The sequence below is a fragment of the Phyllostomus hastatus genome, unplaced genomic scaffold, assembly GCF_019186645.2.
Source record: "Phyllostomus hastatus isolate PE091 unplaced genomic scaffold, TTU_PhHast_1.1 phas_contig_80, whole genome shotgun sequence".
Classification (NCBI taxonomy): Eukaryota; Metazoa; Chordata; class Mammalia; order Chiroptera; family Phyllostomidae; genus Phyllostomus; species Phyllostomus hastatus.
In genome coordinates this window covers 12054204-12070309 of record NW_025333960.1, presented here as the reverse complement: position 1 = coordinate 12070309, position 16106 = coordinate 12054204, and the positions used below count along the sequence as shown (strand labels likewise).

The following is a 16106-nucleotide window of genomic DNA, read 5'->3' as shown; positions in this document are numbered from 1 at the left end:
TTAGGTAACAGAAAATTATTCTTAATTCCCAGATCATAAGCCTTCTCCTTTGTTTGTCTGTTACACCTATAGCTTATTTCTTACATTTCAACCTTTGATAAATCTGAATTTGTTCTAGGACACGATATGAGGTAAAGTCACAATATTTTTGCCCAGGTAACCATTCAGTTGTCCCAAGACCACTTATTGAATAGTTCTTCTCCTGCTCATCTGCCTAGGATGTGTGTATTATACACCGAACTCCATGAGCATTTCCTCCTCCTCCTGGCTTGTCTCTTCATTTGTTTAGTTCTTCTAGTCCAGTACCACTGCCTTTACTTCTCTGTGAGCCTCAGTTTCCTAATCTGTGTCTTAAGATAATCATAAGTTAATAAGAAGATAATCATAACTTCTTTACTGGATCATTTTAAGAATTAGAGATCCACAGGTAAAGCCTTATTACAGCACATGACATATGGCAGGCTCTCATGGTAGCTATTACAGTTATTTTGCCAGATTTTGAATTGCTAAGACATATCCTGTATTTAATATTAAGTTAGCCTGCCTATTTGTGTTTACTGCCTGAAGAAACATATCTCAAATGAACAAAATCTCTGATGAAATAAGAATTCCAAAAGAAAAGTCAAGATCTTAAAACCTGAACTGAAATAATTATCTATTTTTTTTTACTTATTAAATGTATTTATAGGCCAAGAACTGTGCTGGGTTTTCAGGGTAAACATCATCAAATACAATTTCTGATGTTTATGCACTGACTAGCCATCATTTGACAGTCCACCATCTGTTGAATAGGTGATTGAGGACAAAGGAAAGACTGGGTTTACTCTGCTGTTTCCTGCTCCTTACCACATTCTCACCCTGACTGTGATAGCACTGCAGTTCCTATTCTCCCTGCACTGCTCTGGGCTCACCTTCGCCTGCCTGCCTCAGCCCCTCTCCCTAAGCAAACTAACATGGCCACTCTTCTGAGGCTCCATCTCACCTACTGTCTGTGTCTGTCACGCCCCCCCCACCCCATGCCATCCAGTCCACTGTCAGTTTCACAAACACGACAACCAATGGATCTGTAACTCCCTCCATTGTTTCAAATGTGTAGATCCAAAGTCCCCGGATAAAGCTTCATCTGGATGCCCTACAAGCTCCTGAAACTAAATACTTACAAGATGAATTCATCATTTTATATTCAAAGCCTCTTCTTACCCCCTGCAAAGTACCCTGAACTCACTCTGCAGCTTTTTTTACCCACACTTTCTCCTCCACCAGCTTAATCCCTTTTTGGCAGAGAAGGTTCTCAGATGACCCCAAATGAACCATGCCCTTGTAGAATCTCCTCCCCTGAGTGGGGTGAAATCTGACACTTGCTTCTAGACCTCAGAATACAGCAAAGGTAGTGGCGCAGTAACTCCCTGGTTGTATTACCATATATGACTCCACCTCAGCTGACTGGAATAAAAGGGTCTCCTGCTGGCCTTGGAAAAGTGGGCTGCCATGTTGTAAGAGGGCCATGTAGAGAGGAACTACAGGGCCTGTTGGAGCCAAGAGTGGCCCCAGCTTATCAGCCAGCAAGAAAGCAATCCTACAACTGCAAGGAACAGAATTCTGCCAACAACTACATGAGCTGGGAGGAGGCCACTGAGCTCCAAGAGTAACTCAGCCAAGCCAATACTTTGATTTTACCCTTTAAGACCCAGAGCAGAGAATCCATATAAACCATACCTGGATGTCTAACCTACAGAAAATGTGAGATAATAATAAATGAGTGTTTGAAGTCGTTAAGTTTGTAGTAATTTGTTATGTGGCAATACAAAATTAATACACACCTATTTTTCCTTTAGGAGTCAGCTCAGGAAACTTTCTTTAATCCTATTTCCTCCTTCTCAGGCTAAGTTGAGTAACCTTCTGAAGCCTGAAAGTATCCTACACAAATCTCTATTATTGGGCCTATCACGTTGCACCACCATTATGTGTTTTACTGGTCTCGCCCACTTTGATGAATTTACTGAAGGCAGACAGTGTCTTAACCTTTTATCCTCAAACACAGCCTAACGCCTAGTCTAGCTCAACAAACATCTGCTGAATGAAGGCATGAATGCAAAGTTCAAGAACAGTACGTTCTGCCTGGCAGATTTCACATTCAAAGTTATCACGGATATCTTTGTGCAATTAATAAGGTAGGATCCTGGTAAAATGCACTATAACCCAGTGCTTCTCAAACTTGAGCATGTATATGACCACCTGAGAATCTTGTTAAAAGGCAGAACTTGATTCCATAGGTCTGGAGTGGAGCCCAAGATTAAGATTTTCCAACAAACCCCCAGATGATGATTCTGCTGAAGTTCTGTGGGCCACACAATGAGTCAAATGGCTGTCATTACTGGGGGGTGGGGGTGGGGAGTGGGGGGGGGTGGTGCATGGGAAAGCAATAACCCAATCCTATCCACCCTTCTTCTACCACATGCAAAATGATGAACTGAATAAGATCTAATTTTCTTTGATAGCTCTTTACCCCATTCAATACATGGGAAATTTACATAATTCAAAACAACGTAAGTCTTTTCTCATAAAGGTTCTACTGCAAAAAACTGAAATGGTAACAAAAAATAGTATTCAAGAGTTGATTATGTGAGCACAACAGCTACCGAATCATTTTTATAATCACTGTATCATTCAAATATAAAAAGAAATATATAATATGCTGTCTGTCACTCAGTTAGTGGACTAGGGTGTTTGGTTAACACTTCTTTATTTGCTATTGAAATTCTGCCTAGATAGAAGAAATACATTCCTCAAAAAAATAAATTACCTCTCACTTCGGAGTTAAATTACTGGATTTCTTTATATCCATATGTTTTTATAGATGTATCAAGGTTATAGAATACACATCAAAGACCATAGTTTTATATTTCAAAATATATTTGCATTTCCCTTATTATATACTGATCTAATGTTTTTTAACAATTTTGCAAATAAGAAAGGATTTAATATCATACAGTAGTGCAGAAAAAAATGCTGAAATTGGAGTAGGGTAACCTGAGGCCAAATCCCAACCCCACCCCTAAAGTGCTGTTTTCTCTGGATCTGATGAGCAAATGACACATACTCTCTAGGCCTGACTTCTCTCATCTGTAAAATAAAAGAACTGGACTAAATGTTCTCCAAAGCTCCCAGCCTTTAATACTCTTTGCTTCTGTCTGAGTTAATTAATCATTTCATAAATGTAATAAGTCAACACTGCTATTAACAAATAGATAATTAATTTTTAAAAACCAAAAGAAAAAATGAGCAGTTTACCCAATCCTCACAGACTGAACATATAAGGAAATCATATGAATTGAGAAAAATAAAACCATTACTATTTCTCAGATTTCGAACTTTAGTTCTCAAAACTGAAAATAATTTGGGGGGGGGGAACAGTGCTCTAAAAAATAGGAGAGAATGATTTGAGGAACAGAAAATAAGTCTCTGCAATGGTACATTTCCATTTGTCAATTTTAAATCCATCATTTCAGAAGACAGGATTATGAGTAGGGAAAACCACTAAAATGGCCCTGGAGGCATCATATACTTTACTACAAGTTACAGTGATGTATTCTAATTAATCAGTGTCTACATTTCCGTAACTATGAATTTCAGTTAGGGAAGCAAAGCACAGGATTTTCACCACTGATTTGTGTTGGACAGTTCGAAGTCATTGCCTCGGAACTGTCAGATAGTGCCCCCCGTTCCTGCACTATCAGACAGAGTCCCTGAAGCAATGAAAGACTTTGGGGCACCCTGCTATTCCTCTTCCACAAGAACAGAGGGTGAAATCTGCTGGTTTCATGAACTATAGAAAACACTGAAATCCTATTTAATAACTCCAGTAATAAACTACTATGTAACTTTCACCTGCTGTTTCAAGTCCACTTTTCTAATTTTCTTTTGGTGTGGTTCAATGTGGGATATAAACTGAAGATAAATGAAACTAACCTTTCAGATGAAAATTCAGGAAAGGATTACTTTCCATTGCCCTACTGGAATTCAGATCCAGACAGAGAGAAGGAAATGTTCTCATTTTGTTCAAACACTCATTAACACAGCTAGTCTCTAAATTAAATATCTCTATAGTATTTGTATTAATCATGCATTTTTAAAATTTCTCTATATTTTATGATGCTCTGACATTTGGGGGACTTTTGGACAGAGGAGGGATTGTTTCTCTCAGAGAGAGCTAATTCCTAGAGATGGCAAAACAACTTGCTGGCATTTCAGGTCTTTACTATGCCAATCAACTAATCCTGGTCATATCCCACTGGCCTCTTTTTGCAGGCTCTGGCAGTCTGGAACACTATCCTCATGCCCTAAATCAGCCAGGTATTAGACAAGCAGAGATGGTCCCTATACTAAAGACCAAGAAAACTATTCAACCCAGACCACCCTACACATGTTTGGCTTGCTTACCCTGCCTTGCCCATTCTTTGCTCCCTTTAAAAAACACAATAAACAGTTTCAGCCAAGATGGAGGCATACGTAGAAACCCTTCACTTCCTTGCATAACCAAAAGGAGGATAACAGCCAATCTAAAATCACTAAGCAACCAGAAGTGCCAGAAAAATCAAATTGCGTGGAGCTCCAACAACCAAGGAATTAAAGAAACAGTCAAATAGAACAACCAGACCACTAAGAATCCATGACAATGCACCAGACCACACCGGTGGGACCTGCTCAGAAAAACCTCAGAGAGGTGACCAACCAAATGGGCAGGGCTGGCTGAAGGCAAAACTGAGACTCAGAGTTGACTGTGGACTATGGCAGTTGCCACAGTGGGAGATACTCCCTGTCTCACACAAGAGTTCCTTAGAAAGTGGGCTAGAGCCCAGTAAGCAAGCTGCATTGTTCCCTCTATGGCCCCTCCCCCACAGGCAGCAATGCAGAGCAGCAAGGAGGGTTGCCCTGACCTGGTGAATACCTAAGGCCCCATCCCCTTACAACTTAACAGGTTCCCTGAACAAAGAAATAGGGTCAAAATGAAAGAACAAAGCAAAACTTCAGAAAAAGAGCTAAGTGAGGAGGAGATAATCAAACTATCTGTTGGAAAATTTAAAGCTCTGGTAATCAAAATGCTCACAGAACTGATTGAGCTTGTCTGAAAAATGAAAGAACAAATGAAAGGTACCCAAAATGAAATAAAGCAAAATATTCAGGAAACCAACAGTGATAGGAGGGAAACCAGGACTCAAAGCAATGATTTGGAACGAAAGAGAAAAATAAACATTCAGCAGGAACAGAATGAAGAAACAAGAATTCAAAAAAACAAAGAGAGACTTAGGAACCTCTGGGACAGCCTGAAACATTCCAATATCCAAATTATAGGGGTGCCAGAAGGTGAAGAACAACAGCAAGAAATTGAAAATTTATTTGAACAAATAATGAAGGAAAACTTCCCCAATCTGGCAAAGGAAACAGACTTCCAGGAAGTCCAGGAAGCCCAGAGAGTCCCAAAGAAGTTGGACCCAAACAGGAACACACCAAGGTACATCATCATTAAGTTACCCAAGATTAAAGATAAGGAGAGAATCTTAAAAGTAGCAAGAGGAAAGGAGAGACTTACCTACAAAGGAGTTCCCATCAAACTATCAGCTGATTTCTCAAAAGAAACCTTGCAGGGGCTGGAAAGATATATTTGAAGTCATGAAAGGTAAGGACCAATATCCAAGATTACTCTGTCCCACAAAGCTTTCATTTAGAATGGAAGGGCAAATAAAGTGCTTCCCAGATAAGGTCAAGTTAAAGGAGTTCATCATCACCAAACCATTATTATATGAAATGGGAAAAGAACTTATCTAAGAAAAAGAAGATAAAAAATATGAACAATAAAAATAACAAATTCACAACTATCAACAATTGAACCTAAAAGAAAAAAAAAACAACAAAAACAAAAACTAAGCAAACAACCAGTACAGGAACAGAATCAGAGAAATGGACATCACATGCAGAGATTTCAGTGGGGTGGAGGAAGGGAGAAATAGGGGGGAAAGGTACAAGGAAGAAGAAGCATAGTTGGTAGATATAAAATAGACAGGGAGAGATGAAAAATGGTATAGGAAACAGAGGACTCAAAGGACTTATGTGTACAATACATGGATGTGAACTAAGCGGGGGAAAACCTTAGTTCATACTGGAGGGCTGGGGGATGCAGGGTGGATGAGGGATAAAGGGGGAAATAGTGGGAAAACTATAGTAGCATAATCAATAAAAATACTTTAAAAATTAAAATTTCAAAAATAAAAAATAAATAAAAAACACAATAAAGGTTTTTTGCCTACATTTTCCCTTCACTCCTTCTGCCTCCTGACCAACTTTGGTCCTTCCCCAAATGGTCCTCCATCCTGTGATGTGCCCCCTATTCTTGGGAAATGTGAGCTACAAACTCTCTTTTCAATGGCAGCTGTCTCTTGATCTGTTAGCCTCACCATACCTGAATAAAATAAAATAAAAATCACAGGTGAATTTTAAAATGGTGTTTCCTAAGATTTATAAAACAAAAAAAAGGGGAAAATATCTAAAATAGCCTTATTAACACCTTTCTATAAGTCCTCCACATACAAATGAATTTCATTGGCTGATACAAACTATTATTAGTCATGTATAGGGTAACAAAATAATAAAAAACTTAGAACTACTGAAAATAAGAAACTAAAAAGAAAAAGAAAAACTAAAATAATTCCACCCTAAACAATTTCTCAATATCTATTTAAGAATATTACAAAATAGAGGACTTCCGGCAAGATGGAGGCATAGATGGACGCACTGTACCTCCACGCACGACCAAGATTAGAACAACAACAATTTAGAAGCTGAATAACACCCAGAACTGACAAAGAATTTATCTGAATGGAAGTCGAATAGCCAAGAAGTTGAAGTAGACCCGTTCATCCAGACCAGTAGGAGGGGTGGAGAGGAGCAGCCGGGTGCGGGTCAAGGCACGCGGAGAACAGGGCAAACTGGGCGCATAAAGCAACAGGGAGTGCAAAAGGCATGTGGGGCACACAAGATCGCAGCGGGTGGACCTTGAGTACGCAGCGGCAGCTGGCAGACCCAGTGAGGCGGCAATTGTGGACCAGGGCAGAGCACACAATCCAGGATCCCAGAGAAGGGACTGAGGTCCCAGGAGAATGGAGCTACCGCCATTATTCACCCCCGCCCCCACATAAAACGTCATAATCTAGCAACTGGGGTGACCAGCCCCGGTGAACACCTAAGGCTCCACCCCTCACCATAACAGGAGTGACCAGACCAAAAGAGAGAGAGAGAGAGCATGTCTCAAACAGAAGAACAGATCAATGCCCCAGGACTCATCCTTTTGAGCGACTAAGAGATAGCCAATCTATCAGATGCACAGTTCAAAACACTGGTGATCAGGAAGCTCACAGAATTGGTTGATTTTGGGTGCAAATTAGATGAAGAAATGCAGGTTACCATAAAAGAGATGAAGGAAGATGCGGAGGAGGAAGACGGAGAACCAATAGTGATGAAAAGGAAACTGGGACTCAAAACAATAGAGTGGACCAGAAGGAAGAAAAAAACAACCAAACAGGAAAGAATGGAGAAATAAGAATTCAAAAAAACGAGAAGCTTAGGAACCTCCAGGACATCTTTAAATGTTCCAACATCTGAATTATAGGGGTACCAGAAGGGGAAGAGGAAAAGCAACAGATTGAACACATATTTGAACAAATAATAAAGGAGAACTTCCCCATTCTGGCAAAGGAAATAGACTTCCAGGAAGTCCAGAAAGCTCAGAGAGCCCCCAAAAAGTTGGACCCAAGAAGAAACACACCAAGGCACATCATAATTACATTAGCCAAGGTAAAAATGAAGGAAAGAATCCTAGAAGCAGCAAGAGATAAGGGGACAGTCACCTACAAAGGAGTTCCCATCAGACTGTCAGCTGACTTCTCAAAAGAGACCTTACAGGCAAGAAGGGGCTGGAAAGAAGTATTCCAAGTCATGAAAGACAAGGACCTATATCCCAGATTACTCTATCCAGCAAAGCTAACATTTAAAATGGAAGGGCAGATAAAGTGCTTCTCAGATAAGGTCAAGTTAAAGAAGTTCATCATCACCAAGCCCTTACTTTATGAAATGTTAAAGGGACTTATCTAAGAAAAGAAGATACAGAAAAAACATATATAGTAAAAGGATAGCAAACTCACAATTATTAACAACCACACCTAAAGCAAAATCAAAAGAAACTAAGCAAACAACTAGAACAGGAACAGAACCACAGAAATGGAGATCACATGGAGGGTTAGCAATAGGGAAGTGGAAGGTGGAGAGAGGGGGAAAAGGTACAGAGAATAAGCAGCATAGATTGTAGGTTGAAAATAGATAGGGGGAGGGTAAGAATAGTATGAGAAATGTAGAAGCTAAAGAACTTACAAGTATGACACATGGACATGACTAAAGTGGGGGATATGGGTGGGAAAGGGTATATAGGGTGGAGAGGAGTGAAGGGGGGAAAATGGGACGACTGTAATAGCATAATCAATAAAATATATTTAAAAAAAGAAGTACAAATAGGTAGTTACAGAATAGGCAGGGGGATGTTAACAGTATAGGAGATGGCATAGCCAAAGAACTTATATGCATGACCCATGGATATGAGCCAAGGGGGGGTGGATACTGCGGAAGGGAATGGGAGATACTGGGTGGAGGGGGGTGAAGGGGGAATAATTGGGACAACTGAAATAGCATAAACAATAAAATATATCCAAAAAATAAAAATATATAAAAAAAGAATATTACGAAATAGATCTCATTACTCTATGCCCAAGTTGAAGGCAACCATGGCCTATCTTGTCAGTCTATCAAGTACAGCTGCCACAATATCAAGTATAACTCCTTCTGCTCTGCCTTTAAGACCCTCTAAGCTCGACCACCCAGATCCACACTAGTCATCTTACTACTTCATGTGTACCATAGCTCAGAGTTATTGAAATGGAAAGACCCTTAAATATCTTCTAATCTAAGGGTCTTGTTCTACAACCAAAGAAGCTGAGCCCCCAGTTTGGCGAAGGACTTGTCCTTGGTCAGAGAACTAATGACCACCAGAGCCAAAAACTAAAATGCAAATATTCTGATCCCACAGCCCAACACTCATTTTACAAAACTGCCAAGAGCAACATCTGCTCAAGTCATTATAATCTCATCATATCACATGTGTCATATTTGCTATCAACCCCATACCTCTGCTCTTGCTGCTCCTTGGCCCAGATGATCCCTGCTATACCCTTCAACTTTCTTACCTCTCAAGTTTAGTTGCCTAGAGAGAGCATCTGGATGTTAAAATGCAAATAAGTTGTATTCTCTCATATAACATTTTGCCAGTTTAGATTTAAGTGTCATTTGTTACAACAGAATTAAATATACATAAATAAATATTTTACTTATTAAATAAATAAAAGCATTAAACATATACATCCTACTTTTTATCATTCAAGGTCAGACACAAGCCCCAAATGATCCCACCTTTTTCTGAAGGTTGAATGTGCCTTACAGCACTAATGTGCTTAAGTACTTAGTTGTACTGCATTACTCTAGACAAGTTACTGCTCTTTCATTCAGCAATACTAAGACCCTTTAGACAATATATAATGTCTTGTATTTCCATTTATCAAAGCTCATAATTCATCAGTTACATAAGATTCATAAATTTTGAGGAATTCAGCAGGAGAGGAAGAATGGTAGCTAACATTTTTTTCCTTATCAGATATTTATATACACAGTTAGAGACTACATACTCTATACTTGTATAGACAAATAAAATTTCTTATTTGAGAAAGCTGCATTTTAAGAAATTTGAAATTTTATAGCCTACATATACTTTTTATGCCCAGAACACCCAGGTACACAGCAAACATCTATGAAATCACCTTGAAAAAAAAAAACAGAAAGCTTAGTTTCCTTCTTATCACATCCCAGTCAATTCTAAAGGTGGTGGGTGGAAAAGGCAGGCAAACAGCACCATAAATAACACTTGTGTTTGTTTTGGATGTCAGGAAAGAGCATATGTTAAGAAGTCTAACAGGGCAGGGAAGCACTTGACTTCAAGACTATGGCAGCACCCTAAAGATGAGTGTGGTAAGTGGAAGTTCATCCACTCAGTAGGTTTAAAAAAAAACAAAGATGTCACAAGTTTTAAGGTAAAGAGGCACTCTCACAGATGCTGTCATAGAAAGTATAAATTGGGATGATTTCTTTAGAAGATGATATAAAAGGCTTATCAAAACTTTAAATGCACGTATTCTTCAGGATAATTCTACTGGTAAAATTTTATCTATGAACCAACTACAAAAGTATGCCAAGATATATGAAAGAACACTGGTTGTAATATTGTGTATAACAACAAAAATAAAAATCACCTAAATGTTTACAGTAGCACATTTTTAAAATAAATTATGATACATTCACAGAAGGAAATACTGTGCACCATTGAAAACAATGACAAGATCTCAATCTCCAAGATACACATGTTTGAGTGCAAAAAAAGCAAGACATGGAACAAGAAATAGAATGTAAACCAATTTGAATGCACGTGTGTATGATGTATGTGTGAATATGCGCATAAAGGGCTTAGGGGATTTTTAGCTTTTGTTGTTGTTTTTGATTCCTATATAGGTACAAAAGAAAATATAAACAGTAGTCACACCTTTAGGAAAAGATTTAGAGGTTAGCAACATGTGTTAGTAGGAACAAAGAATTTACATTCTTATTTTAATACCTGTCTGTACTATTTGAATTTTTGACTATGTGCCTCCATTTTGAAAGATATAAATAAATATTTTTGAAATTCTATGAAGAAATAGAAAATATTAGTCTAGGAAGACATCACTGACACACATTAAGATCAGCATGTAAAAATTATTTGATACCTAAGATATTAAATTACTGTTTCAAAAGCAGATGTTTAGAATGCAGCCAATTGTTAATTAGTTTGATGTTTTATTTAATCTGCCATGCTCTTTTGCTTAGTTGACTGAAAAAGTCACTTATAAAATCACAAGGGTAACACAGAAAGTAAAGGATGTTACTGACATTTCAATCAAAATTCAAACATGATTATAGTGACTGAACTCAAACAGGACTGAACCCCTTTCTCTCCAGTGCATGCAGCCACAGAAGTCAACTTGCTTATTGTATTAAACTATTAAATTTACCTAATGAAAAAGGACACTGTAACTGGCAATGAGCCTCAAACTGACAGTGTAATGCACAATTCATCCTAAATGTACATTTTTAAAAAAGATTTCATTTATTTGTTTTTTAGAGAGGGAGAAAGTGGGAGAGAAACATCAAATGTGTGGTTGCTTCTCATGCACCCCCTATTGGGGGCCTGGCCCACAACCCAGGCATGTGCCCTGACTGGGAATTGAAGCTGCAACTCTTTGGTTCACAGGCTGGTGCTTAATCCACTGAGCCACACCAGCTAGGGTTACATCTTTTCAATCATCTCATGTGGACATCCTTTAGAATAATTATATGTTCCAAAGACCTCAAAGCTCAATTTAGTAATATGGTCCTTTAAGTCATTTTCTTATTATTGATCAAAGAAGCCCATTTACATGAAGATGTCATTAACACTGAGAATATCATTCAACAGATAGTTTTAGAAATCCAGCTATGCAAGGCACAATGCTGAAACAGTGCCTGAGTAAGTATTGAGCAGTTTTGGAGTTCAACAAGGGAAAATCCCAAATGGGATGGAAATAATGATAAAAGCATCACCATTGAGTCAGAAACTGAGTCGGGGTATAAGAGAAAATTTGGATTTGTGCCAATACAAAAGATACAGCAGGTTAAATATCCATATCATAAGGCAAAATAACTGAAGTGCTGTGAAGGGGCAGTAATAATTTAAAGACAAATAATACTAAGAAAAGGAAGAAAATATGTTGGAAAAAAGAGGTGGTCTCAAATATTAAACTAAAAAAATAAATATGCAACAGCCATTATCACTTACAACTACAGCACAACTAGTAGGTGAGATGTGTCTAGCTATTTCCCTAGGACAGTGTTCTCAAACGTGAGCATGTATCAGAATCACCAGGAGGGCTTAGTAAACTCCACCTCCAGAGTCTGATTCACCCAGTCTGGAGTGAAGCCCAAGGATTTACATTTCTAACAAACCCCAGGTGACGCTGATGCTGCTGGTCTGAAGACCACTGCTGGAGAATTAACTACCTAAAAATAACTTGGAACACATCAAATACTGTTTCTTCAGAGGGCACGACACAGCAAAACAAAAGTACTGAAAAGAATGGCATCCTCACAAACCTGAGACAGGTGTAGAACTCCCAAAGCCTGGTCCAAGCAACCTCTTAGAGGGTAAGGTCTCCAGGATACATTTACAGCACTAAATTCTCATGGAACTGGTCTAGGAGATTAAACCAATCTGGATCCCAAGGGGAACTGGACCTCAGCCCCACATTAACCACCCCACCTCCCAGTGTGGCTGATCCTGAGGGAGGTGAGAAGAAAAACAGCTCTATAGCTTGATACAGACCTATATTTAACATCTTAAAACCAAACATGGATCATATCATCACTCGACATGTCTCATTTAATGTGTGGAGTTCAACAAACCACACCTAGCCTGGCATTGAACCAAAGAATTTATAACACTGTGTCACTTCACCAACTGCAATGTATGAATGTATAACCAAGATCCACATGAAGTCCCCCAAGCCCACACCCACGCCCAAATGAATAATGAGAACCCATGACACAATGAGAAGGCTCTAATGTCCCGCTAAGCTGAACACAGTCACCATGGAGTTCTCCTGCTCACTTCTGCCCACCTTGAAATATGTAGGAATACAAAAAGTTGTCACAAGCACACAGCACAGCTAACTAAAGGCATGATGCACACTATACCCTCTAGCTGTCAAAATGCCCCTGTGAGGTGTTTTTTAGATACAATGAACATTTAAATACTAGACTGAGTAGAGCAGGTTCCCCTCCACACTGTGGATAGGCCTCAACCAATCAGTTAAAGGCCTTATGAGATAAAAGACTGATCCCACCTGAGGAAGAGGGCATGCTGCCTCCAGACTGCCTCTGGAATCAAGACAGCAACATCAACTCTTTTCCGGGTTTCTACCCTGCCTACCTGCCCTGTAGATTTCAGATGCCAGCCCCTACAATTTCATGAGTCAATTCTTGGAAATAAATCTCAATCTCTCTCTCTTTCTCCATAAATATGTATACCTACATACACATACATATAATACATCATTACCAAGTAGGGACAGAAACTGTGAACAGGAAATGTGACAGGACTCCCAACTACTACCAGTTCTGTTTCCCTGCAGAACCCTGATAAATACAACCCTCTGTAGTTCACAATCTCTTTCCCTTATTTGACAATGATCAATTACTTCCATCTTTCTAAAACAAAAGGCCTCCTTTCACTTTTAAAATATACCACACTGTAATGATACTTATATTCTATACCACTATACATAAAACTCAACCAGAATGAATCAGTTTCAACAAAACATCTCCATTGTGGTTACACTAACTATACAATTACTGTGTGAACTCCCACCCTGAGCACAAACTGCAAGGAAGGGTTCTGGAACTGACATCTTACCAAGCACCCATCCTGATTCTGTTGCTCTTTGGAATCCATACTAAGCTTCCTTTTCCTGTTGGGCTGTTTCATTGCCGCTTTAGCACTCCTTAGCAGTGTTTTCTGCAAAACAGTGCCACATAAAAAGTTCAGAGGTTTTTGTTCTTTTAGAAGTACAAAAACAAAACCAAAAATAAAAACATGCTTTCAATTACACTTCTTATAATTGGTTGCCATAAATACCTTGATAAATGAGTTGACATAAAAATTTCAATGTTGATTTTATAGCCCCTAGTGTAATATTAAGTTAATGGGGAAAAGAGATGAATTTTCTACCTCATCTAGAATTTATATCACAAAGAAAATAGGCATTATTTCTTTTGGTCTTATCTGTCACAAAATTTATGTTTTTTTACTTAGCTGATCTAACCAATTAGGATTCGCTGCAATTTGCCTGTACAGATTCTATACTCACATGGTCTGACTGTCCTCAAGTGTCAAAGCAAAGGTAATCTTGGTAAGATGTCTTAGTCATACAAGGCATAGCCCAGCAATCTGGAACAGAGAAAATAATTTTTTTACCAATCAAATTTATCAAGACCATTCTGCAGTACATTAATAAACAGTGGTAGACAGTCTTCGAAAAATTATTTGGAATGACTTTTCTGGTAAAGCAGGCTAACCATTTGGAAAACCATCCACTAGTACTATTCAAGTATTATTCAAGTTATAATTCAAAAAGTCATTCACTTTGAATAATTCTAACTACAATAGATATATAATTTGTAAAAAATTTAATAGACCTAAACCATTTATAGTCCCAAATATTTTAGAATCATATATCCAACTTCTTCCCTGATATTTCCACCTGAAGAAATGACCCTAAATGTTACAAACTAAATATATTCAAAGCTGAGTTCATTATTTCCCCTCTCACTGCCTCCCAATTCTACCCTCTCTTCCTGATTGCACTAATGACGTTGCTGGCCACTCATTGGCCCATATCTGCCCCTTATAGTTGTTCATACTGTGGACTACACAAGACCATCAAGCTAAGGGGCAAATGGAAGCTGAAACCCATCCTGGGTTCTGCACACATGCCATTTCCATCTGCCAAGAAGAAAATGCATCTTTTCCTAATTCAAAGAAGGACATTTTGGGGGCTAATGCCAGCCTGACTTTGCCTGAACCAAAGGCCTAGGAGTTAATATCATTTCATCCCTTTACATCACACCCTATACTGTGTCACCAGGTTCTGCTGAGTTTTAATCTACTGAACATTTTTTTAATTCATCTTCTCCCTCTATTCCTATTAATTCCCTGGCCACTTCCAATCTTGTGCTCCAGTCAATCCAAGAGTCTTGCAGAAGTTTGGAAAACTTACATGCTTGCTGCTTCTCAGACCCACACTTTTGCTAGTCCCTCAACCTTGAATACTTTCCCTACTACTCACCCAGCTCTTTTTCAACCTCTCTCTTACTCATCCTTTGTGAGTCAACTAAGAGACTTCATATCCTTGAGGAAAGACTTCCTTACTTATTACTTTCTGCTCCCAACAGACCAAGTGTATCTTACTTAAAATTCATTATATCTATACTTATCTTTGCCACAGCATTAAACACTTTATACTATATTTTTATTTGTAGATATTTTTCCCCTCATGACAAAAATTGTGAGCCTTATTCTTTACTGTCTCGATCAGTGATTTTCAACCAGCGTGCTGTGGCCACAAGAATTTTTAAAGCATACAATACCTAACTATTCAGTCAGGGGTTCTGATATTTTTTTCCCTCAGATTTTCAAATAAAAAAAAAATAACAACAGCCAAAACAACAATAGCCATCTGGTGTGAATGAATCAAAATTATACCACTTTTTTGTCAGATCAGCAAAAAATATATATTAGGCGTGCCACAGCATTTTAGTAATTAGTGTATGTGTGCCATGGGAGGAAAATGGTTGAAAATAGCTGGTCCAGACAGCGCTTGGCTCAGGGCAGACTCTCCATGTGTTTGTTCCAACTGCATAAGCATGTCTCTGAATTACAGAGAAGCCTCAAATATCTGAAGTATGATGAATATTAGTTTTTGATCCACACATTACTCCTTTTAGAAAGCTTTATGACTAGACTGCACATAGCTCTCAAACTTAACTCATTTCCCTTTCTCTTTTATATATAAAAAACACTTCCTCATATCCATTTGCTTCTAGTCAGATGATATTTTTATTCTTAACACAGTTACTTACCTACTAAATTCAATAACATCACAGTCATTTTGTAGCATGTAAATACAATTTATGATGCCTAACTGCCAGTAATACTCTCAACACCTATGCAAATGAACAGCTTAGACTTGATGTGTTTAGCAACATATGACTGCACAAGACATAAGCACTGCCAAGGCTGTCTTGCATTTCACAACTAGCAATACCCCAGGGCTGGTGGAAGCTCAATATTAAAAAGTTAAAAACCCTTGCAATTGAAAGTGTAGCCA

The 16106-nt window shown here is 38.5% G+C and overlaps 1 protein-coding gene across 1 annotated transcript in view; it reads right to left on the bottom strand.

Annotated features, from left to right (window-relative positions):
• Nucleotides 1–16106, bottom strand: part of L3MBTL4 (L3MBTL histone methyl-lysine binding protein 4) — a 418336-nt gene that overhangs the window by 334281 nt on the left and 67949 nt on the right. Inside the window, exons 2-3 of the mRNA XM_045850314.1 lie at nucleotides 14088–14167; nucleotides 13634–13735 (exon numbers count right to left, since the gene is read on the bottom strand). Coding sequence (XP_045706270.1) covers nucleotides 13634–13705 — 72 coding nt within the window. The 5' untranslated portion in view covers nucleotides 13706–13735; nucleotides 14088–14167. The remainder of the gene's footprint in view (nucleotides 1–13633; nucleotides 13736–14087; nucleotides 14168–16106) is intronic.